The sequence below is a fragment of the Artemia sp. Qi Xiang Cuo genome, chromosome 4, assembly GCF_049724085.1.
Source record: "Artemia sp. Qi Xiang Cuo chromosome 4, ASM4972408v1, whole genome shotgun sequence".
Lineage (NCBI taxonomy): Eukaryota > Metazoa > Arthropoda > Branchiopoda > Anostraca > Artemiidae > Artemia > Artemia sp. Qi Xiang Cuo.
Window position 1 is genome coordinate 28,631,373 of NC_142797.1, and position 25,853 is coordinate 28,657,225.

Here is a 25,853-nt window from a genome sequence, read left to right on the forward strand (position 1 = left end):
GTGCTCCTACATCGTAAGAAAAGAAACATTGTTTTAAATAAAAATATTGCAGGCGGGAGTGCAATAATTGAAATATCTACAAGGTACAGTGGCCGATTGAGGGACAAGTTCAAGTGTATTATGGGGACACTGATTCACTCCTGTTAAAATTTAAAACTGAAAATCTATTGAATGATTTGGAAAATGGCGTGTACATTAGCTCACGAATGGACTATACCAATTGACATGAATCCTTCTACCCAGCGGTAGTGAAACGCCAGGCCCCAAATCAATTGTTAATGTTAAAATCTGAAACGGGTAGCGATCTCATATCCAGTGGTGTGTTTCCTGGGCCGAAGATATACTGTGTGGAAACGCACAACAAGGATATCAAACAAGTTTGCAAGGGGGTACCTACACACTTTGTAAAAAATAATTTCGACATGAGTGTCTATAGAAACTGTGTGGAACGTTATGTTGTCCCATGAGCAAAGGTCATGTCAATTCGATCTTTACAATTTAAAAACTACACAGTAGGAGTTGAGAAAAACGCCGTGTCAACCATATCAGAAAAAGTCTATGTGCTTGAGGATGATGCGAGAGTACTACCATACGGTCACTATCTAATCTCAGGCCGATTTTAATGTGTGGATTACATAAAACAACTCGGTCTACAAAAATTAACTTAAATTCTTTAAAAGTACAAATTGGATGGGAGGGTTTTTTTTTTGGTGATGGGTGTTTTTAAATTCTTTTTTCTCTTTTTTTATCGCAAACAATTTTCACTTTGTGCAAGGCAGAGCAATTTATCATGAATTTCAATATTTAATGCCCCCTCCGACCCACCGCAGCGGGCCCCGTGGCATTTCCGTGGCACTTCCCGGCCGCGGCAGCGGCCGCCCTCGGCCTTCGGCCACCGCAGCGGCCACCCCCCCCCCCCGGGGGGGACCCCATTTCAAATTTAAAATGTTGTAAATAAATGTGTGATATTATTTTAAGTGTGTGTATTTTAATAAATTCTGTATTTTTTTTATAAATAAAAAAAGTGTATTTATTAAAGTGATTATTTCTAGTGCTTATGTAAAATAAATGTAAATTTTTTTTTATAAATAAAAAAAGTGTATGTTTTCATATTTAATTTGCTTTTTTCATGTTCAATGTAGTATTTATAAACTGCTATTACTTTTATGTATAATAAAAGAAAATACGATTCTATATTGATTTTGTTGTTCTTCTTCTTCTCATTATTCTTAAGCGGACTAGAAGGGAAATTATTTAGTCATTAGACAATTATAGTCTACAGTTAATTGTTGGTGAACTGTTGAAGGGAACATGTATCAATTTAAAACACCATTCAGATCGTTTCTGTGTGGGAAGTATTTGGCAGGAGTCATATGATAAAATAAAAGCAATTGGCATATCGGGGTTGGTGCAGATACAATTCATACAGGGACTTGATGTTTTCAGCATTATTGAACCAAACTCTTGGCTGATTATTGACGATCTGGCTGAATCTATTCAACAATGGTCCCAGGAAATGCTACAACTGTTCACTGTTTTCTCTCATCATGAACAGATTTTCGTTACTCTGGTTCTACACAATCTCTTTCACTAGAGCAAATGTATGCGAACACTTGAATTGAACTGCACCTACTATATCATCTACAGAGTTTTTCGTGATTTTAGATCGTTAATAACTCTCAATAAACAAATATACCCCGGGGTCCGTAAATTTCTGCTCTCAGCGTACAATAAGGTAACTAATAAACCCTACGGCTACATCCTATTGGATCTTAATCAAAACACACCCGAGGATCTGCGTGTAGTCACAGATATTTTTGACAATGAAATTACAGTATATCTTCCCGTGAACAGTAAAAAAGGCTATTAGTTGCCATCATGACACTGAAGAAACTACACAAAAATAGACACTTATTTCCTGTTCTAAGCACTTCAAAACCCTCGCTTAGGAAAGCCACACTCAAACATGGTGTTGACAATGATTTCATTAATTAGATAGTCTTGTACACTTTTAGCGTCAACACCAGTGAATTTGGAAAGGGTGGTGGGGGAACTTAAACTTCCCACTTCACCAATATTTTCATAAACACCTTTCAGAACTTCAACCATTTTGAACGTAAACGTGTAGTGTAACGTCCGCTACCCTTTTGTATACTAGTTGTGGTTGGCGATGGGGGTGGTGACGTTGACTTGATACGTCTTCACTTTTTTCCATCTATCAATGGTGTGCTCCTCATTGTCAAGATTCCACTAGGTGTGCTAGTATTTTCCAAGATTGATTTAAAATCTTCTTCTTCATGTTCATATTTTAATGGTGTTGATGCATGTTCATTTAATATTTTTAGAATTTACCTATTGCTAATAAGGCTTTTGGGGAAGTTTAATGTATTTAGAAAGTTGTATAGATGATCGTCAAATGATAATAGTCCTTTCGATTTGTAACCATATCATAGATTAAATCAAGTAGATTATAGCTTTTGCCCTAAATTATAATCCCCTTATCATTGCTATCAACTCGAATATGATGTTGACCACTTTCCATGAGATATGTTATGAGTCGTTTACTTTGTTCACGATATGAGTGTGGCATTAGATTTCTAAGGCTCGACACAATTGAATCCAATTACTCCTTCTTTAATTGTGTTCCAGCAGCAGCAGCAGCAGAATCCTGAGGAGATGATTCTTTTTTGTGATCAATACCACTGGCCTTCACACGATAGGGCTTATGTTTGTCCACTCGGCGAAAAGCATCTTGAAGTAAAAGCAGTTTTTATCATCCTCAATATTCTCGTTGTCAATGAATTAACTCAAATTGTCCTCAAAGTGTTCCACGGGTGAGAGAGTGAGTCCTATTGGTGTCTATTTACAGGGTTTGGCCATTCTCTAGAGAAAACTGGTTACAAGTCCTGCTATTATTGGCAGTAAAAGTGTGAAAAAGCTACCGCCCACCTGAAGAAGACGTTTCCTTTTAAAATTCTTTCCTTTGTTTTTAGAGGCCAATGTACGTACAATGGAACGATGTTGCTTTGCCTCTTGCTTAACTACTTCCGGCAGTTGAACATTACCCTCGGTCAAATTTAAACAAAGTTCGGATATTAGTATTTGGTAGTGAGAGTGTTAAAATTACTAAATTCGAGAACCAGATAATCTTACGTAATTTAGTAAAATTGGGAAAATGTTTAATTTTAGATGATGACTTTCAGGAATTATCTCTTCAACGGAAGAAATTTTCTCGAGAAATGCTTAACGGTATAATGAGAACTGATTCCCCAACTTGGGACTATTCCATGAAACTTTGTCATCGTGGCCCAGTTGCTTTTACTCAATTTATAGATATATTAATTGAGACAAATCAAAATGATATAATGGCTAAACATTTATCCACTACTTAAACAGCCATTTGTGACGTCACTCCTCCTAGAAGACATTCATTTTATTGATCGTGAGTCAGTTTCTTTTTGTAAGTGAGGCAGTCAATATCGAAAAATGTTTTACACATGACCGTTATGTTCACATTGGGTAATTGGAGATCCTTTGAGAATTGTACTTTTGCCGATGACTGTATAGAAAAGTGTAAATAATGCATTCCTTTTAAATTGCATAAGGGATATGCAGTGCAAATTAAAGACTGTAAGTCCTGTCTTGAAGAGATCTGTGACTCTCATAATAGAGGATTCTTATGCTCCAATGGTCACTATGATAAATGTGACCAATGGGAAAACACTTACCCTGGCATGATTGCCAAAGTAGATCTAGGGATTGCATTGGCAATTCATATAGGGGCCTCTAGAATTTATCAAAGGATAAATTGTAGAGCGGAATTCCATTTACTTTACAAACAAGCGAGGAAAGTCCAAACAGTTCAAATTTATGCGGGGAATTTGACCCTGATCCAACGGCGCTAGCACTTTCTATTAAAGTCAATGCCAATTTTGAAGGAATTTTGCCATTTATAAATGATGAATCACAATAGGCACGCTTACCCTTAGCAATATGGCGTTGATTCGTGATTGTATGAGGAACGAGCAATTTGAAAATATTGCCAGAGGCTTTTAATTTTTCAATTGTCAATGCAACAGAAATCATAACTTGCTATTTTCGTACATGAAGTATTGGCGACGTGAGAGAGACTTTTACAACGGATGTAGTGCCCAGAATTTTTCGCATAATAAAACTTGATGATGCGTGCTTTATATCAATCTTTATATTGGAAGGCAGCCATTGAGGTATATTTAATATCTCATGATTTATTTTCCTAACTAAATTTTAATCTTTAGTTGTCGCATCTCTAAGAATATTAGTAGTGTCAGTGTCTGTTTTATATTCATATCCAACACCCATACCTCCTAGGTGCTTATAAGACATTGGAGAAATCAACATTAATTGTATATAACTTGCATAATTTGAAAGATTATTGCTCGTGCTCACCGATGTTCTATTTATGTAGCCACTTATTTGTCTAAATAAATTGTGTAGTACACCATTTTCATAGGATAACCCCTCAGCAGCACTTAGTTTACGTTGTTAGAATTTTTAATAATAACATTGAAATCTATAAATGTCGAAGTCAAATCTATGAAATAATTTTCCTTGGATCAAATTTGAAAATGAACATTTTCAGAGAGCAGTTATTGCTGATAAAATTGTTCATAGTATCTGTGTTTTAAACTGTCATATATTCTCCTCATTGAAGAGATTTAAGAGATGAGTTGACTGATGGTTGAGATTCTTAATACTGTATATATGTCATTTTCTAGGAAAAGAAATCCTTCTTCAATCTTTTTACGTTCCTTTTTAATGCTTTACGCTTCCGGGCAGAGTTGAGACTGATGAGGTCTTTCTTACTCTTATGAAATCTTTTCCGCTTTGTCTTGATTTCTCGCCAAGGGATCGCACACTGGAACTGAGATTTTGTGAAACACTGTCTTTAAAATCCTACCCAGAACCCCACTCATGTAGCGTAGAGGACGCAATTCCGTGGCAACCAATGCAATATGTTTTTTAGCCAGGGGTAGTGCAGAGCAAAACAGCTTAGCAAACCAGTTGCTGAAACCGTAACCGGACATTGAAGAACGATCCCTGCCATAGTCCATTCCATGACCCAACTGTCGTTGCCCAAGATTAGCATCATAGCAATCAATATAAGGACATATAGAATTAGTTCTATTAGCCATTTACCTGAATGGGTCGAAAATGACATGTAAATAAAGCCAAACCCTTTGTTATTGCTAGAGGATCACCCAATTTACTTCTTAATGTTAACTGACAGAGCTCCAAATACGAAGTGTTGACTGGAATGTATTAAAGGTGATTTATATTGTAATGGTCAATATGGTTATTAGAGGTTTTTCGTTCAAGAACACGTAGGAGGGGGACATTGGTATTACCCACTCTTGATCTCTCGACAAAGGATGCGTAAGTAAATATACAACTGTCCGAGGAGAAGGCGGATGGATAATCTGCGAAAATGAAACAGATTCATGCTACTAGCGCTTCCAGCACTTTTACAATTTATAATATTATGTTTAAAATTAAGAGATTCACGTAAATCCTCATTAAGAATGACCTTTTCATTGTCAATGGGCGAACTAATGTAGATTTTGCCCTCTTCCTTTGAATATTAGAATTGAAAGGCACCATTTTTACGAGTGGAAATTTTTTTCTTGATAGCAAGACACAAATCATTCATATTCACAAACCTCTTGTATGATAATTTGACAAAGGGATATTCATATGAATTGATATTTTTAATCCGAGGCTTAATAAGGCCGGGCAAAACATGAAGTCTAATTTTATATCGTAATTATAATCCTTTTTTAGGATATTATATATAATTTTGAGAATTCAGTCAACAAAAGCAGCCTAATACCTTCCATCAAATTTAATGGCAGGGGAGATTTTTGTCCAAACATCACTCGTTTTATTCCAATCGTCATAGAGAATGCCAGAAACATTGGATATGAATGTCACATAAGAACCATTAGACATTATGAACGTACTCAGTGGATATCCAGGAATCAAAATCAGAGTTTCATTCTTGCCAGCGAAGAAGCGACTGTTGCTTACCCTTGTGATAACGAGTCTTTAATACCTTTTTAATTTGATACAATCCGCTATTTCTAACTGTTTGTAATTCAAATGAATAAAAATTGCCGAGAACTTCATCATCGTTCATATCACGAAAATGATATGCTACGGGTTTAGTGACCAAGACTTTTGACACTTTAAAAATTTTAGTGCTCTACATGTAATTTCCCGTTTCAAAAACATTTTTTGTTCGATTGATTCGAATTGTATCACCAACATTACATTTTGTTCTCCCCCACCTTTTCCATAGAATATTGTTTAAGGAAAAGTTTAATGTCGCTGCGATGAACTTCAAGTGGACTAACATTGGACAAGGATTGATGAGGACGTTGGTTTTGAATCAACGTGATTTTATCTACATCTTGAATAAATGGATCAGTATTTTTCAATGTACAATACCTTGATATTAAATGTCAACTAGTCCGTATCAAACGTTCAGACAATGCCGCCTTTATAGGACTATAACTAACGGTAAAGCCTTGTATTAGATTTTAATAAAACCCTTTTTACATCTGGAATAACAAAGTCACTCCCACGATCTGTTTGTATTTTTGTACTAATCTTGTTCAAAGATGGATTCAAGGGCTTTAGCAACATCATTTCCTCTCTTTGTCTGAAATAGAACTGCATATGCATAGCGGCTAAAAGCACTTATTGCAAGTAAAATATGCTTGTTCAGTATATTATGACGTCTTTAAATCGCGTTTACAGTCAAAAGATCTACTTGTAAAATATACAGAGGGTAAAAGGCTTTAGTTTTTCGATTGTGATGACCTCTTGTCCTATGATTTCGATGACGAGTATAACTGAGATCTCTTTTTAAATACTCTTTTGCTAGCTTCTTTTTAATTCCAGCAACTTTAGAAACTATTTTGGGAGAGCTTAAACTTCCTGGTTCTTCAATATTTTCATAAACACCTTTCAAAGTTTGATGCATTTTGAACGTAATCGACCGCTACCCTTTTGTGTACTAAATGAGGTGGGTAGATACGTTCGTTGAATACCCTTACAGGGCCCACTTGGCGTACTATCCAATGAAATATCTCATGATATTTCTTTAAATTCCCTTAGTCATTTTAAAACATGTTTGTTTCGAATGAAAATTTTGGGAAAATTTGACGACTTTAAAAAATTATATAAATGACTATTAAAGGATTCCAGTGCTTTAGGATTTGGAATCAAATCTGATAATAAATCAATGAAAGTGTAACTCTTGCCCTGGATTATAACTTCATTCTTTATCTCGTCAATTTGTTTATTTTCAGTGAGGTAGGTCAAGAGTATTTTACTTTGTTCACGAGAGGATGGAGGCAACAAGTCTACAACACTTGTTAATAAATATTCTTTTTTTTTCGGCTTTTTCATGGTTTCAAAGCTTTCAATGCTTTGAAAAAGCTGATTAGTGACTTTTACTTTGAGCGGTTTTTCACGATAAAGTTCATGTTTGTTGACACGTTGAAGGGTATTTTGAAGCAAAATAAATTTTTCATCATCGGCCATATTTTTATTGTTAATAAATTTATCAAGATTATCTTTAAAAAGCTCTTTAGGTGAAAGAGCAAGTTCAATTGACGTCAATTTATAGTGTTTATCCATTTCTATGCAATAGTCTTTACAAGCCCGGCGATCGTTGGCAGTAACGATGATAAGAAATTACCATCCACTTGAACAAGGCGTTTTCTTTTACAATTTGCTTTGTTTTTGCAAGTTAAGACGCGTTAAAGTCACAGATGTTGCTTTTTCTGTTTTCTAACACCGTCTGACAGTTGAACATTACCTTCCATTAAATTTTAACAAAGTTCCAATAAGAGATTAATAAATTGCTAGTCAATGCCGTGTTTGAGTAACGCTTGCCTAAGCCGTGGTTTAGAATTGGGTAGCACGGAAAATTAGTTTCTGTTTTCATTTAGCTTCTTCAATGTCATGATAGTGACTAATGACCTTTTTTACTATTCACAAGTGCATATACAATAATTTCATTATCAAAAAGATCAGTGACTACACGCAACTCTTCGGGCGTGTTTTATTCAGATCCAATAAAATGTATCCATATGGATTACTAGCTTGATTGTACGGCGAAAGCAAAAATTTTGTTTTTCCGGGTTCTATTTGTTTGTTTAGAGCTATAAGAGAACTTGAATCGCGAACAACGTTTTAGATAATATAGTAAGTACAATTTGAAGCAAATGTTCTCATACTTTTATACTGATGAAAAAGATTATGGAGCACAACTGTTACGGAATTTTTTTTTGTGATGTGACCGGACGATGAATAATAGTAAAATTTCATGAGCCTATTCTTCAATAGAATCAGCTAAATCGTCAATAATCATCCACAAGTTTTGTGCAATACTAGTAAACACTTCAAGTCCTTTTATGAGTTTTATGCTTGATGCAATCCTCATAATTTTTTAATAAGATTCTTGCCAAACACTATAGCAATAATAGATATTTTTCGGAATACTTAATAACATTTTATAACGGTTTTGATTTATTTTCGTTAATAGTGGTGTTTTGCAAGACATGGACCGTCCGCAAAGAAAGGATCTGAATGAAATTTTAAATTGATACACACTCCTCCAATGTCAAAATACAACTAACCGAACCTAACCTCAACCTGTTGAATAAATTCTCAATGAAAATAGAATACATGGTTTTTCTAATTCACATATAAAATATATACAATGGAAGTGAAAATCATAAGCAATTTATTCAAAGGCAGTGTAAAAAGCAGGAAAATATATATTTACAATGAAAATGCATAAAAAAATAAATACTTGACCATTAAAAGCATAAAACACTTGACCATTAAACACTTGACCTTTGACCAGTGGCCTGTACCGCGGCGGCCACTGCGGTGGCTGGCAGAGAGACCTGAACAGGGCGAGGGCCCAAGCCTGGGTGACGACAGGAAACATAAACACTTTAAAATAAACATTTTAAAATTACCGCTTTGCGCAACAAAAAACAAATATAAATAAAATATATAAATTTAAAATGAGTAGATATAGAAAAAAAGCACTGCTGAGCTGGAGAGGGAATAACGGCTCTCCTCCCCCCACTGAAGGCCCCCATCCCTCAACTATAGGGCTTTCTCTAGACCCAGTTGCTTTCTGTAGTTTACTTATTCAACTACGTCTGAATTCAGGTATTGGCCGTGTGGTAATACCTCCACACCGCTCGCAAAAACATAAACTTTATCCGATATGGTTGACATGGCATTTTTTTCAACCCAAACTGTGTAGTTTTTATATTTAAAGATCGAATGGCCACGACACTTACTCTTGGAATTAAATATCTTATATACAGTTCCTTTAAACACTCAAGGTTTGATTTTCTTTTACATTATGCAACGGCACCCCATTGCATACTTTTTTGGTAACTTGATTGTGTGTTTTCACGCGGTACATAACCTTGGGATACCAAGTCGCTCCCCATCTCGGACTTTAATTTCAGTCACTGATTTTGGGCCCGGCGTTTTACCAGCTCTGGATAAACGGACTTATCCCAGTTGGTTTAATCCATCCGTGAGCTAATGTATTCTCCATTTTTAAAATCATGTAACAGATTATCTGTATTAACTTTCCACAGGACGATTTCTCCCTAATACACCTGAACTTGTCCCTCCCTCGGCTATTGGCGCTTACACCCTTTGTATTAAAACTATAAAATTTATATATTTAAACCTAAGTTTCGGGGCCTTGAATTTAATTTTCGCCATTCCTACTATGGCACTGCCAGTGGCAATATTTTTATTTAATTTTAAGTTTCTTTTTTTCTGTGTAAAAGAACCATATTGGAGTCCATGATCGTGAAGGATTTTGACAAACACATTGGACAGTAATAAAAGGTCTTCTCACTTAAAACCCTGCTAATATGCGGAATAAAAAAGAAATGTCCAATTAACTCAGGATCTTTGACATGTTCATGAAGAAGCTATACCCAGTATTTCACTGATTGAATGGACGGAACCCTTACGGAATATATCACCCATTTTTATCTGTTTGCTCCCATTTTTAAACTGTAACCCTAAAATTTAAATGTTTATTTGCTTTTTCAAATATATCTATCCTCTTTAGTGTCACTTGGTAATGACCCTTTAAACAATTAAAATCTGCTTTAGGAATTTCAGCCCCTCCCCACCTCCATTACCTGTTAAACCGTCCAAAAGCGTCTTACTAGCATCATCTTTTCCGGTTTTATGCCCCAAGACAAGGACAGAATACTTAAAACACTCCATTCCCGTGTCGAACTGAAAATGCTGTATACCCTTAGTATTCCTAAGATTTACATTATATCTTTTAAACTCTACCCTCCTGCCTCTTAAAACAGAGTCCTTTTAAATTTAGTAATATCTAATTTTATTTTTTCAATAAATAAAACCGACAACCCACTCCCATTTTCAATATACAGCTCCATCCTATTCAAAATTTCACCCACCAAACACAAAAACACACTCTTGAAATTATGCAAATCTGGATGAAGTGTTTGCATTTTTGTTTGTATGTTATACTCGTGCAAATCTCCCACACTTGTATTTAAAAGCAATTTTAACTGTAATTGATGATTTTATACTGTCACTCCCTCCTACCTCCTGCATACGGATTTCGAGAAGTGACAAATCTTACTGACATATGAGTATGCTAGGTCTATAGGATCCCGTTGAATACTACTACTTGTAAGGGAATTGAATGGACCTCCGAACTCAGCCGTATGCACGTGAATGTTGCACAGAGCAGTATTGGCTAAATACAGTTTTGGCAATATTGGAGGTTAGCCCGCGCCACTTTGATCCCCATATAACTGTGAGGAGTAGGCGTTCTAAGCACCGTCTCGAACTCGCTTACTGGCACTTGAAGAATTTAGATTTAGAATAAAAAATGCCTCTTCATTAGAGTAAAATAGACTGAAAAACAAAACTTATTTTCAATTATTTCTGAGGGGGCCTGAGTCTTTTAAAATTAAGGGAGAGGTAGAAAACTAACCTGAAAATACAAAACTAAAGATTAAGTATTTAAAAGAATAAAAGTTCCTTCAAGGCCTGAAAAGCCTCTCTGACAGTAGAGTAGAAAAATTAGCGAAAAACTTGATTATTAGGCTGAAAATAAATTGGTGAGAATAATACCTTTATTAGTGAAAATCCCCATACATGGGGTAAATAGGCGAAACTATTAATAAAAACTAACGAAAAGGATGGAAAACTTATAATGTCTTCGACAAGAAAAAATTAGCAAGAAACGTCTTTTATTAGGTTGAAAAAAAATTGGCGAGAAAAATGCCTTTATTAGTTAAAGGCCCTCTTTAGGGCCTAAAGAGGTGAAACTATTGATAAAAAACTAAATACAAGCCTGGAAAACTTTTAATGTCTTCGAAAAGTAAAAATTAGCGAGAAACGTCATTATTAAGTTGAAAAAATTAGCGAGAAACATCATTATTAAGTTGAAAAATTAGCGAGAAACATCATTATTAAGTTAAAAAAAATTAGCGAGAGACATCATTATTAAGTTGAAAAAATTCGCGAAAGGATCGCTTTATTAGGTTGAAAAACTGCTTACTTCTTCAAATTCTGGCGGCGTTTGGGCGTGGGCCCTAGATGGCCCCAGCAGCGCATATTAGAGGGGGGAGGGACCGGCAACGTCACAGGGTTGTGCAGCCGGGCCAGAGGTGTCACGGGGGAGTTGGGGCAGCTGGGCTTGCCATCATGCAGGCACCCGCCCATACTCTTTTTAACGTTTTTAAAGGTGGGATAGTGCTTTGTCTTACAGGAGCTTGCGCTGGCTGCGCGGCAGTTTGGAGTTTGTGATTCTGGTACAGCTTACGCACGCATCGCATGATAGGGAGCAGGGGGCTGGTGTGGCACAGTCCTGGAAGAAACCGAAGGACTCGGCCAATGACAATATTGAACAACTGAAGACCTTGCGACTTGTACAAGAGTAGCATCATTATTCCTTGCTCTCTTGCGTGGAGGGGGGAGGTTCGGGGAAATAAACTGGATTTAGCATAATGCATTATTGGAAATTAGCGCTCCCTTCTATGAAAAAAATTACTATAAATTAGCGCTTCCTTCTAGAAGCAATAGTTTTTTTTTCGTTATAAGCCCCCCTCCAGCTTTTAAAGTATGGTATTACTTGTATAGGGGACGGATAGAATATCCCCTCAGGTCCGGTGTTTTCTCATTGCAAAAATAATTTATTATTCATTTAAGATATTTTACTGCTTGAAATTCCAATAATTCAAAATTCAAATCGCCAGTGAGAATAAAGGGCTTTTTAAAATGACTTTAATATTCTGCCCTCAAAATACCAACCCAGGTCCGGTGTTTTCTCATTGCCAGAAACCCTCTTCAATGTCGTGTAATTACATCATATATCAAAACTAAGGGAAATAAAATTCAACTTATCAAATAATGGGTAATAGCACTCGAGCTATAGACCTGCCTGTCATTGCCTGCTTAATACCCAGATATCTTAAGCTATAAAAAAATGCCTTTATTCGTCTAAGAGGCAAAAAATCTAAGAAAATGAAATTAAGATCATTTATTTGAATATAAAATCCTGAAGTAAAAATAGCAACCCAGGAGAAGTATGCAGACTCCCTTTTCATGATAGCTAAACTAGATTTTTTTTTTTAATATACTAAAATTAAAAGCTAACCAAACACTAAACTTCAGAGTTGCATGCAAGAAGGGGATACATTATTTTTGATAGGGAAGCAATCGTATTTTCAATATGAAAATATTAATCATATCTAACACCACCCACCCAGAAAATCACAGCGTGTTGAAGAAAAATAACTCGTTAAATTGAACAGAAGAATACATCTTTTCGTGAAACCCTTTTGCTCGGTTAATCGGACAAAAGGGGTGACCATTCTGTTTATCAAACAGTTCGTGGTAACGAACTGTAAGTAAGGAGTGACCCGGCTCAATGGTAACCAAAACTCTAGAAAACGGGTTTTTGATACCAATAGATACATCAAAAGAATCAGATTTCAATGCTGAATTCAAATATATAACTTTCATCAAGTTTAGTTATACCCATCAAAAGTTACGCGCCTGAGAAAATTTGGATGATTTTCGAAAAAAGGGGGAAAGACCCCCTAAAATTTATAGAACCTTGATGAAAAACACACCATCATATTCAGCGTATCAGAGAACCCTACTGTAGAGGTTTCAAGCTCCTATTTAAAAAAATGTGGAATTTTGCATTTTTTTGCCAGAAGAAAGATCACGGAAGCGTGTTTATTTGTTTTTTTTGTTGTTTTTTTTCAGGGATGATCATATTGACCCAGTGGTCCTAGAAAATCGTAAGAGGGCTCAGTGGAACGGAAATTGAAAGTTGTAGTGCCCTTTTTAAGTGACCAAAAAAATGGAGGGCAACTAGGCCCCCTCCCACGCTCATTTTTTTCCCAAAGTCACTTGATCAAAATTTTGAGATAGCCATTTTGTTCAGCATGGTTGAAAATATGATAAATATGTTCTTTAGGATGACTTAATCCCCCGAAGTTCCCGGCGGGAGAGCTGAAAGTTATGAACTTTGCCCAATGTCAACATATAGTATTGGTTATTAGGAAGTATACAGACGTTTTCAGGGGGGATTTTTTCTGGTAGTAGGGGGGTGGATGGTTTGGAGGTTATGTGGGAGGATCTTTCCATGAAGGAAGTTTTCATGGGGGAAGGGACATTGCTATGAAGGCGGTGCCGGATTTCCCAGCATTATTTAAAAAAAAGATCAGAAATTAAATATAAAAAAACAAGTTTTCCAACTGAAAATAAGGAGTAACATCAAAACTTAAAACGAACAGAAATTATTAAGTGTATGATTGGATTCCCCCCTAGTCATTACCTCGCTCCTTAAGCCAAAGATTTTTTAGTACGTTCATAAGATCTATTTATTCTAAATAACGGCCTTTGTGATTAAGTGGTCATTTTTAAAGAATTGGAACACAATTCGAACTCTAGCTTAAAGAGCGAGATATTGACTAGTAGGCGAGCCCCTTAATATAGGTATTGAAAATATATGAATAGAGAACTTCGTTACGTAAGTTAATTCATAAGTGACGTATATTTATTACTAATAAAAACGTTCGTAAATAAAATTAAACAAGTTTCAAGAAAGCCATTTAACCAAAGAAAAGTAAAATTAAAAAATTTTTAAACAAGAAAAACGGGTTTTAATTTTCTATAAAGCAGTGAAATACAAAACAATTAATTATGCACAAAAGCTCCGAATATTTCGGCCCCACATCCTATAATGATTCAACTCGCCTCCTCCCAGTATATAAATGGAAATATATTAAATAAACACTTCCATGCAGTGAATGTCTATAATGATTCAACTCGCCTCCTCCCAGTATATAAACTGGGATATACTGGGAGGAGTATATACTGGGAGGATGCGAGTTGAATCATTATAGACATTCAGTGCATGGAAGTGTTTATTTAATATATTTCCATTTATATACTGGGAGGAGGCGAGTTGAATCATTATAGACATTCAGTGCATGGACGGGTTTATTTAATATGTTTACATTTATATACTGGGAGGAGGCGAGCTGAATCATTATAGACATTCAGTGCATGGAAGTGTTTATTTAATATATTTCCATTTATATACTGGGAGGAGGCGAGCTGAATCATTATAGACATTCAGTGCATGTAAGTGTTTATTTAATATATTTACATTTATATAATGGGAGGAGGCGAGTTGAACCATTATATACATTAACTGCATTGAAGTGTTTATTTAATATATTTCCATTTATGTACTGGGAGGAGGCGATTTGAATCATTATAGACATTCAGTGCAAGGAAGTGTTTATTTAATATGTGAGTTTTGTTTCTTATTTATTTATATTTTTTCTTTATTTCTTTCTCTTTATGTGTTTAGTATGTTTTATTGTGATGTAAGTTAAGTTTTTTTATTTTATTTATTTATTTTATTTAATTTTTTTCCGTTGAGAAAGGCTCCCGGATGTGGGGCCGAAATTTTCGGAGTTTTTGTGCATAATTAATTGTTTTGTATTTCACTGCTTTATAGAAAATTAAAACCCGTTTTTCTTGTTTAAAATTTTTTTTGTTTTTAATGGAAAAGCAGTGTGGTCTAAGAAATTATTAAAAGTAAAATTAATACTCAATTTTTTTTAATTATGCATGTTCGGTAAGCCAAAATCAAAACATGCATCAATTCAAAAACGTTCAAAAATTAAATAAAAAAAACAATTTTTTTTAACTGAAAGTAAGGAATGACGTTAAAACTTAAAACGAACAGAAATTGTTCCGTATATCAAAGGGGCTGTTCCCTCCTCAACGCCTCGCTCTTTACGCCAAAGTTTGGCTTTCTCACAACTCTTATTTTTTTAACAATAAAAAATTTTAGCGTAAAGAGCGAGGCATTGAGGAGGGGACATCCCCTTTCATATAGGGAATAATTTCTGTTCGTTTTAAGTTTTAACGTCGTTCCTTACTTTCAGTTAAAAAAACTTGTTTTTTTTTATTTAATTTGACTAACACAGGATGGACTTTTGACGGTACGCAAAAATTAAGGTTTAACCTAGCGTACCTGGCTATAGATTTTTAATCCATCTGTCAGGTTGGGAATGAAATGACGTTTTTTAAACAAGAATTGAATTTTCACCAATTTGTCAGAAATAAGCGGAAAAGTGCATCGAAATTGCAGACTGGGGGAAAGTACATATTTTAGTGCAGTAAATTAGATAAATTTTTATCCTTGATAGGAGAGGGGGAGATGAGCGTTTAAATGCCAATTTTATGTAGAGAATTATACTTCCCAAAAATGAATATGGTCATCCTAATATGGGGGGGGGGGGTATAGGAAAGGAGGTTTACTGGCTTGCTTTCGATTAGTAAAACCTGGAGATGGAAAAAATTCTAATAAAGAAAGGAACTTACTTCTTGGTAATGAGACATATCCGCTTTCTTTTTATGGAGACTGTTGTAGCACTTTTGGGATTCAAATGAGTACTGAAGTTACTTCGTCTTTCCCCCGGGTATTGGATATGTTTCGGGACACACAGGGGCTTCTAATTTAGAGGGAACAGCTGGAAATATTCCATAGACTCCTATATTGGGAAATAGAAAAACAATAGGGGAAAGACTAAAACACCTTGGTGTCTTCCTGAATAGCATTTAAAATCCAATTTTAATTTTCCTAAGGCCGTCACTGAAATCCCATGTTAATATCCCTATGGATGTTGCAGAAATCTTTTGTTAGTTTTCATATGGGCCGGTTTAAAATCTAGTGTTAATTTCCCTATGGATGATGCATAAATCCTATGTTAATTTTTCTAGTATTGCTACTTTTCTATTATTTCCAACCACACTCGAATTAATCATACTAAAACACCAAGGAATCTTGCCTAGAAACAGGGTTGTCATAGGAATCTTGCCAGGGATGCCGTGACGTCAGAGGTTTGTCATCCTCAAAATTAAAATTTCCTGAACTTTCAACTACGTTGAAGAAAATGCCTGTTTAAAAATTTTAATTGGATGTGTTTGGGGAAATGGTGGGCGTGAAAGGGAGGTTAGTTGCTCTCCAACCACTTTCGACTATTAAAGACAGCCCTATCCCTTTCAATTTCCAATCGAATGATTTTTTTTTTTAAGTTTCTACGACATAACTTTCTATAAGAACCTTTTAAACCCCCCGGGGCATAACTTACTACGCTTGCCCTGAGGGCTCTTAGGGGGTTATAATCCTCAAAGACCTAATTTCCGGAACTTTTAACTACGTTGAACAAAATGAATATCTCAATATTTTCATTGCATGTGTTTGGGGAAATGGTGGGTGTGAGAGGGGGTTAAGGTGTCAATTACTTTTAACTATTTAAAAGGGCACGAGCCCTTTCAATTTCCAATCGAGTGAGCCTTTTTTGAAGTTTTACGACAACGCTTTCTATAAAAAAAACCTGATATGCCTCCAGGGCATAACTTACAACCCTTGCCCTCAGGGCTGTAGGGGATTTTCATCCTCAAACACATAAATTCCGGACTTTTCAACTACGTTGAACAAAATGTCTATCTCAAAATTTTGATTGGATGTGTTGTGCGGAAATGGTGGACATGAGAGGGGGATTAGTGGTCCTCCAATTACTATCGACTATTAAAAAGGGCACTATCTCTTTCAATTTCATATCAAATGAGCTTTTTGAAGTTTCTACGACAACAGTTTCTATAAAATCCTTATATGCCCCCAGGGCATAACCTATAACCCTTGCCCTGAGGGCTCATAGGGGATTTTTACTCTCAAAGACCTAATTTCCAGAACTTTTAACTACGTTGAACAAAATGAATATCTAAAAATTTTGATTGCACATGTTTGGGGAAATGGTGGGCGTGAGAGGGGAGTAAATTGTCCTCCAATTACTTCTAACTATTATAAAGGGCACTAGAGTAGAATGGGGGGTGCCAGTCGTGACGGGGCTCCTTATATGGGCATAGAATACTGACGGGGCTCCATATATGGGCATAGAGTCATTAGGGAGAACACGTGGTTAATGGGGTCAATGACCTAAATTGATTGCGTAATCAAAGTGTGTCAACAACAACAACATCGACCTTGACATTCGCTGAGAGCGAGCACTTACAACAACAACAACATCGACCTTGGAACACCTGTGCTGTCGACCTCAATTCACCTATCGTGAATCAATAATTCCCCTTAGAAACAATAAATTAATTCCCCTTTCTTGACAGATCAATCAACCAATGACATCATCTGTCAGACTTTAAAAATTTTCGCCTAGAAACGATTCTCCAGGAATAGATCCAAGTCATTAATGTCATTGCCTCGGAAACAACTCTTTTGATCGAACTCCAAAGGATATTAATAGCCAAAGGCCATGGAAACAATTCTCCAAGAAACATCTTAGCGATGAATTGTTTTAGCGCGGGAATCAGGTTTCTTATTAATTTGAAATGCATTAGCGCAGAGATGCCAAAAACAAAAGGAACACGCTGAAATTACGTTTAGGGATTATTTGGGCGAAACTGTTTTAGACAGGTTATGGAACTATTTCAGCGAAACAGTTAGAGACATTTTCAAAGATGATTTTTGAAGAGATTTTAGAAGAGAATTTAATGGTGAAACTCTGTGGTCGTTATAATACACAAGTTTCATTTGAACAGTGTTGTGAGGTCCTCTAACCCAACCCCAAAGGGTTCCAATCCTCCTAACCCAACCCCAAAGGGTTCCGATCCCCCACCCCAACCCCGAAGGAAGCCCCCGATCCCCAAAGGACCCCCAAGCTCCCAAAGAGCCCCAGCCCCCCAAACGCCCTCCTCAGACCCACAAAGGCCCTCCACTGGTCCGCAAAGGACCCCCGGACCCCCACCGCGCACCCCCGACCCCCGAGGCCCTCCCCCCGGTCCGCAAAGGGCCTCCCGCCCACCCCCGGGCACCCCGGCCCCCCGACGCCCTCCGACCCGTCCTCCCATGGCCCCCGGACCCAAGACGTGCCACAGACCCGGCCTGCGCCGCCGGGGGCGGTGCCGCCGGGGGGTGTGCCACGGGTCGGGGAGAGCGCCGCAGGGATGCGCCGCAGGGATGCGCCGCAGGGGAAGCGCCGCAGGGATGCGCCGCAGGGATACGCCGCAGGGGATGCGCCACAGGGATGCGCCGCAGGGATGCGCCGCAGGGATGCGCCGCGGGGGATGCGCCGCAGGGATGCGCCGAAGGAATGCGCCGCTTTTTTTTTTTAGAGTTCTAGTTTACTTTGCTTTTTATTTTCTCTGGAGAAATTAGAATTGAATTATGTTCTTTGGTAAAATTCAGAAGAGAACTTGAATATTCACGATCAAAGTATAACTTTTCCTATCTTCAATGAAAAATTTGGAACAGAACTTTAAATTTTTTCATCTCTATGTGAAAAGTCGGAAATGAATTTAAGAAAATTTAGAATTAAAGTGAAACTTTTCATCTTCACGGAAAATAATCACAATCATAGTATAACTTTTCCTATCTTCTACGGAAAAATTTAGAACTGAACTTTAAATTTTTTCATCTCTTTGAGAAAGGTCGGAATTGAATTTAAGAAAATTTAGAATTAGAGTGAAACTTTTTATCTTCATGAAAATAATCTGTGGAAGCTTTTTATTTTCTCTGGAGAAATTAGAATTGAATTATGTTCTTTGGTAAAATTCAGAAGAGAACTTGAACTTTTCTATCTTCTATGAAAAATTTGGAACAGTATTTTTAATTTTTTCATCTCTTTGAGAAAAATCTGAACTGAAGTGTAAAATTTTATAATATTTTAGGAAAATAGAATTGATCAATAACTTATTTCATTTTCATTGAGAAAATTCAGAATCGAAGTTGAACTTTTCTTCTTCCGGGAAAATATTTGGAACAGAACTTTAAATTTTTTCATCTCTTTGAGAAAGGTCGGAATTGAATTTAAGAAAATTTAGAATTAAAGTTTTTTTTTGTGTGTGTAAGTTTTTGTGTGTGTAAGTTTTGGCGTGTGTGTGTAAGTTTTCGTGTGTGTGTAAGTTTCTGTGTGTGTTTGTCTGTTTATGTGTGTCTGTGTGTGTGTGTGTGTAAGTAATTGTGTGTGTGTGAGTTTTTTTGTGTTCTTGTTTTTGTGTGTTTTTATTATTTTGTTTGTTTTTAAGTTTTTTGTTGGTTGTGTTAATTTGTTTTGTGGTCTAGTTTTGCGTTTGTGTGTAATCTTTTTTGTGTGTTTAAGTTTGTGTTTGTGTTTAAGTTTTATTGTGTTTGTTCGTAGTTTTGTGTGTTTAAGTTTTTTTGTGTATGTGTAAGTTTTTGTGTGTGTGTGTAAGTTTTAGTTTATGGGTAAGTTTTTTGTGTGTGTGTAAGTTTTTATGTGTGTGTAAGTTTTTGTGTTTGTGTTATTTTTTTTGTTTATAAGTTTTTGTGTGTGTGTAAGTTTTTGTGTGTGTGTAAGTTTTTGTGTGTGTGTAAGTTTATGTATGTGTGTGTAAGTTTATGTGTGTGTGTAAGTTTTTGTGTGTGTGTAAGTTTTTGTGTGTGTGTGTGTAAAATTTTGGGTGTATGTGTAAGTTTATGTGTGTGTGTAAGTTTTTGTGTGTGTGTAAGCCTTTGTGTGTGTGTAAGTTTTTTTGTGTGTGTTTAAGTTTTTGTGTGTGTGCGTAAGTTTTTTGTGTGGTTGTTAGTTTTTGTTTGTGTTTAAGTTTTTTTGTGTGTGTAAGTTTTTCTGTGTGTTTAAGTTTTTTTTGTGTGTGTAATTTTTTTTTTTCGTGTAAGTTTTTTTTTGTGTGTTAGTTTTTGTGTTTGTTTGTTAGTTTTTTTGTGTTTGTGTATGTTTGTGTGTGTGTGTAAGTTTTTGTGTGTGTGTAAGCTTGTTTGTGTGTGTAAGTTTTTGTGTGTGTGTGAGTTTTTGTGTGTGTGTAAGTTTTTTTGTGTGTGTAAGTTTTTGTGTGTGTGTGTGTAAGCTTTTGTGTGTGTGTGTGAGTTTTTGTGTGTGTACCCATATCAATTCTTTTTTCCTAAAATAATATAAAAATTTCCACTTCAATTCAGATTTTTCTCAAACAGATGAAAGAATTTAAAATAGTGTTCTAAATTTTTCATAGAATATAGAAAAGTTCAAGTTCTCTTCTGAATTTTACAAAAGAACATAATTCAATTCTAATTTCTACAGAGAAAATAAAAAGCTTCCACTTCAGTTTTAAGTTCACCAATACATTAAAAATTTAAATTTCACTTCTAAATTTTTAATTATAATATAGGAAAAGTTATACTATGATTCTGATTATTTTCAATGAATATAAAAAGTTTCACTTTAATTCTAAATTTTCTTAAATTCAATTCCGACCTTTCTCAAAGAGATGAAAAAATTTAAAGTTCTGTTCCAAATATTTTCCCGGAAGAAGAAAAGTTCAACTTCGATTCTGAATTTTCTCAATGAAAATGAAATATGTTATTGATCAATTCTATTTTCCTAAAATAATATAAAATTTTCCACTTCAATTCAGATTTTTCTCAAATAGATGAAAAAATTTAAAATACTGTTCCAAATTTTTCATAGAAGATAGAAAAGTTCAAGTTCTCTTCTGAATTTTACCAAAGAACATAATTCAATTATAATTTCTCCAGAGAAAATAAAAAGCTTCCGCAGATTATTTTCCATGAAGATAAAAAGTTTCACTTTAATTCTAAATTTTCTTAAATTCAATTCCGACCTTTCTCAAAGAGATGAAAAAATTTAAAGTTCAGTTCTAAATTTTTCCGTAGAAGATAGGAAAATTTATACTATGATTGTGATTATTTTCCGTGAAGATGAAAAGTTTCACTTTAATTCTAAATTTTCTTAAATTCAGTTCCGACTTTTCACATAGAGATGAAAAAATTTAAAGTTCTGTTCCAAATTTTTCATTTAAGATATGAAAAGTTATAGTTTGATCGTGAATATTCAAGTTCTCTTCTTAATTTTACCAAATAACATAATTAAATTCTAATTTCTCCAGAGAAAATAAAAAGCAAAGTAAACTATAAATCAAACAAAAAAAAGCGGCGCATTCCTTCGGCACATTCCTGCGGCGCATCCCGGCGGCGCACCCCTGCGGCGCATCCCTGCGGCACATCCCTGCGGCGCATCCCTGCGGCGTATCCCCTGTGGCGCATCCCTGCGGCACATCCCTGTGGCGCATCCCCTGCGGCGCATCCCCTGCGGCGCATCCCTGCGGCGCATCCCTGCGGCCTATCCCCTGCGGCGCATCCCTGCGGCGCATCCCCTGTGGCGCATCCCTGCGGCGCATCCCTGCGGCACTTCCCCGGACCCGCGGCGCCTCCCCCTGCGGCGCATCCCCACGCGGCGCAGGCCGGGCCCGCGGTGCTTCTCGGGCCTGGGGGACCTTGGCGGACCGGGGGGAGGGCCTGTGGGGTCAGGGGGGCCCTTTGTTGGTCCGGGGGCCCTTTGAGGACCGGGGGAGGGCCTCTGGGGTCCGGGGTGCCCTTTGGGGGTCCGGGGGCCCTTTGAGGACCAGAGGAGGGCCTTTGAGGGTCTGATGAGGGCGTTTGGGGGGCTGGGGCTCTTTGGGAGCTTGGGGGTCCTTTGGGAATCGGGGGCTTCCTTCGGGGTTGGGGTGGGGGATTGGAACCCTTTGGGGTTGGGGTAGGAGGATTGGAACCCTTTGGGGTTGGGTTAGAGGACCTCACAACACTGTTCAAATGAAACTTGTGTATTATAACGACCACAGAGTTTCACCATTAAATTCTCTTCTAAAATCTCTTCAAAAATCATCTTTTAAAATGTCTCTAACTGTTTCGCCGAAATAGTTCCATAACCTGTCTAAAACAGTTTCGCCCAAATAATCCCTAAACGTAATTTCAGCGTGTTCCTTTTGTTTTTTGCATCTCTGCGCTAATGCATTTCAAATTAATAAGAAACCTGATTCCCGCGCTAAAACAATTCATCGCTAAGATGTTTCTTGGAGAATTGTTTCCATGGCCTTTGGCTATTAATATCCTTTGGAGTTCGATCAAAAGAGTTGTTTCCGAGGCAATGACATTAATCACTTGGATCTATTCCTGGAGAATCGTTTCTAGGCGAAAATTTTTAAAGTCTGACAGATGATGTCATTGGTTGATTGATCTGTCGAGAAAGGGGAATTAATTTGTTGTTTCTAAGGGGAATTATTGATTCACGATAGGTGAATTGAGGTCGACAGCACAGGTGTTCCAAGGTCGATGTTGTTGTTGTTGTAAGTGCACGCTCTCAGCAAATGTCAAGGTCGATGTTGTTGTTGTTGACACACTTTGATTACGCAATCAATTTAGGTCATTGACCCCATTAACCATGTGTTCTCCCTAATGACTCTATGCCCATATATGGAGCCCCGTCAGTATTCTATGCCCATATAAGGAGCCCCGTCACGACTGGCACCCCCCATTCTACTCACTAGCCCTTTCAATACCCAATCGAGTTAGCCCTTTTTGAATTTTTTACAACAACGCTTTCTATAAAAAACCTCATATGCCCGAAGGGCATAACTTACAACCCTAGCCCTGAGGGCTGTAGGGGGAGTTTCATCCTCAAAGGCATAAGTTCTGGACCTTTCAACTACGTTGAACAAAATATCTATTTCAAAGTTTTGCTTGAATGTGTTTAGGAAAACGGTGGGCATGAAAGGGGGTTAGTTACCCTCCAATCACTTTCGAATGTTAAAAAGGCCACTAGCCCATTGAATTTCCAATCGAATGAGCCTTTTTTGGAGGTTCTATGAAAGCACTTTCTATAAAAACCTTATATTCCCCAGGGCATAACTTACAACCCTTGTCCTGAGGGGTTTTGGGGGTTTTCATCCTCTAAGACCTAATTTCCGGAACTTTCAACTACGTTGAAAAAAATGGCTATCTCAAAATTTTAATTTTGTGTGTTTTGGAAAATGATGAGCGTGAGAGGGGGGTTAGTTATCCTTCTATTACTTTTTACCATTAAAAAGGGAACTAGCCATTTCAATTTCCAATCGAATGATCCCTTTTTGAAGTTTCTATGACAAGGCCTTCTATAAAAAACCTTATAGGCCCCTAGGGCATAACTTCCAACCCTTGCCTTGAGGGCTCTGCGGAGGAGGGTTGTCATCCTCAAAGAACTAGTTTCCAAAACTTTAAACTACTTTGAACAAATTGGCCATCTCAAAATTTTTATTGGACGTGTCTGGGGAAAAGGTGGGCGTGAGAACGGGGTTAGTTACCCTTCAATCGCTTTTGACTATTAAAAAGGCACTAGCTCTTTGATTTCCAATCGAATTAGCCTTTTTTGGAGGTTCTATTACATACCTTTCTATAAAAACCTTATATGCCCGAGGGCAAAACTTACAACCCTTGTCCTGACGGCTGGGGGGGTGTGTCCTCCTCAAAAACATAGTTTCTATCTGGAAATGAACTACGTTGGACAAAATGGTTATCTCAATATTTTGATTGGATGTGTTTGCGGAAATGGTGGGCGTGGAAGGCTGTTAGTTGCCCTCCAATCAGTTTCAGCTGTTAAAAAGGGCACTAGCCACTCCAATTTCCAATCAAATGTGCCCTTTTCTTAGTTTCTGCGACAACTCCTTCGATACGAAGTACCCTAGCCCAGTAAAAAATATGTTACATTGTGCCAACATCGTTCTTCACTTAGGCAGCGCTATTGCGCTGCTTATGACATTCAAAATTTTATCCAAAATTGAAATTGCAAATTTAAATATAGGACGGTACTAATCAACGTACAGTTATTGACTTGCACATTTTAAAAGCTATTAACTAGGAATTTAAGGGGTCCCTACCTCAAATTATATTTTGGTTAGTCCTGGGTATAGTTTTGAAACAAATCAGAAATTACATAGAAAAGAGCTTTTCAACTGAGAGCAAACAACAGATTTGAAACCCGTTGAACAAATTATTGTTTATATGAAGGGGGCTGTCTTTTCCTTAGCTTCTTACTCTTTACTGTGAAGTTTGGCTTTTTTCCAAAGTTTTTAAGAAAATTTGCAATTGGAAAAAAGTTGCAATTTTGTTTAATGAGCAAGGCGTTGAGAAGGTGGCAGTCCCCCTTATATACAGAGTAATTCATATTTGTTTAAAGTTTCAAACTTGCTTCTTATTTTAATTGGAAAAATCTTTTCTATTTGTTTAATCACATTTCATGAAACTGTAAAGTTTTGTGAATACAATACTTTTGGCAACGAAGATAAAACGATGAAAATTTCAATGATTTCTTTTTGATTTTGATGGGTAATCAAACAGTTTGTGGTAACGAACTGTAATTATGGAGCAACCCAGCTCAATAGCTACCGAAACTCTAAAAAAATAACTTCGATACCAATAGATATATCAAAAAAATAGACTTATAATACCGATTTCAAATATATAAGTTTCATTGAGTTTTGTCTTACCCATCAAAAGCTACAAGCCTGAGAAAATTTGTCTGATTTTTCAAATAAGGGAAAAGACCCCTTTGAAGTCATAGAATTTTTGTGAAAATCACACCATCGGATCCAGCGTATCAAAGAACCCTACTCTAAAGGTTTCAAACTCATATCTGTGAAAATGTGGAATTTTGTAATTTTTGCCAAAAGAAAGATCAAGAATGCGTGCATATTTGTTTTGTTTTCGTTTTTTTTTTATCCAGGGGTGATCGTATCGGCCCAGAGGGCCTATAACGTCAGAAGAGGACTCATTCTAACAGAAATGAAAAGTTCTAGTGCCATTTTGAAGTAACCCGAAAAATTGGAGGGTAACTAGCTCCCTCCCATGCCACCTTTTCCCAAAATTGTCTGATCATGACTTTGGAATAGCTTTTTGGTTCAGTATAGTTAAAAAACCCATAACTATGTCTTTTGAGATAAAATGACCCCATACAGCCCCTGGGGAAAGGTTTTTAAGTTACAAAACTGGCCCGTTATTTTATTTGTTATTGGGAAGTATGCATACATTTTTGGGATAGGGAGGGGAGGAAGGACAGATTGTCTGCTGGGAGGATTTTGCACGGAGAGAATTGTTCATGGAGAGGGGAGCTTCCAGGAGGTGAACTTTTCAGGGGAAATTTAACAGTGGGTGAATATGCCACAATTCCTATACAAAATTTCTTCAACTGTCTTACTTTCTCTTTACCGATTCAGGTTTACGCGTGGACATGTTAAGAGTAATTGCTCGGGGTAAATTTTGTCGGGATTGAATTGTCCAGAGGGTATGCCTATTGGGAGGGGGATTTATCCGCGGAGGTTGAGCCAGGTATCCTGGCGTTATTTAAAGAACAATCAGAAATTATATTTAATTTTTTTTT

At 36.7% G+C, this 25,853-nt stretch overlaps 2 protein-coding genes across 2 annotated transcripts in view; one reads left to right on the forward strand and one right to left on the reverse strand.

Annotated features, from left to right (window-relative positions):
- LOC148952965 (uncharacterized) overlaps positions 1-25,705 on the reverse strand; it is a 42,684-nt gene extending 16,979 nt beyond the window's left edge. The window contains exons 1-2 of the mRNA XM_089087310.1: positions 25,682-25,705; positions 15,997-16,127 (exon numbers count right to left, since the gene is read on the reverse strand). Coding sequence (XP_088943436.1) covers positions 15,997-16,127; positions 25,682-25,705 — 155 coding nt within the window. The remainder of the gene's footprint in view (positions 1-15,996; positions 16,128-25,681) is intronic.
- Positions 1-25,853, forward strand: part of LOC148952962 (ionotropic receptor 25a-like) — a 663,783-nt gene that overhangs the window by 200,510 nt on the left and 437,420 nt on the right. The window lies entirely within an intron of this gene.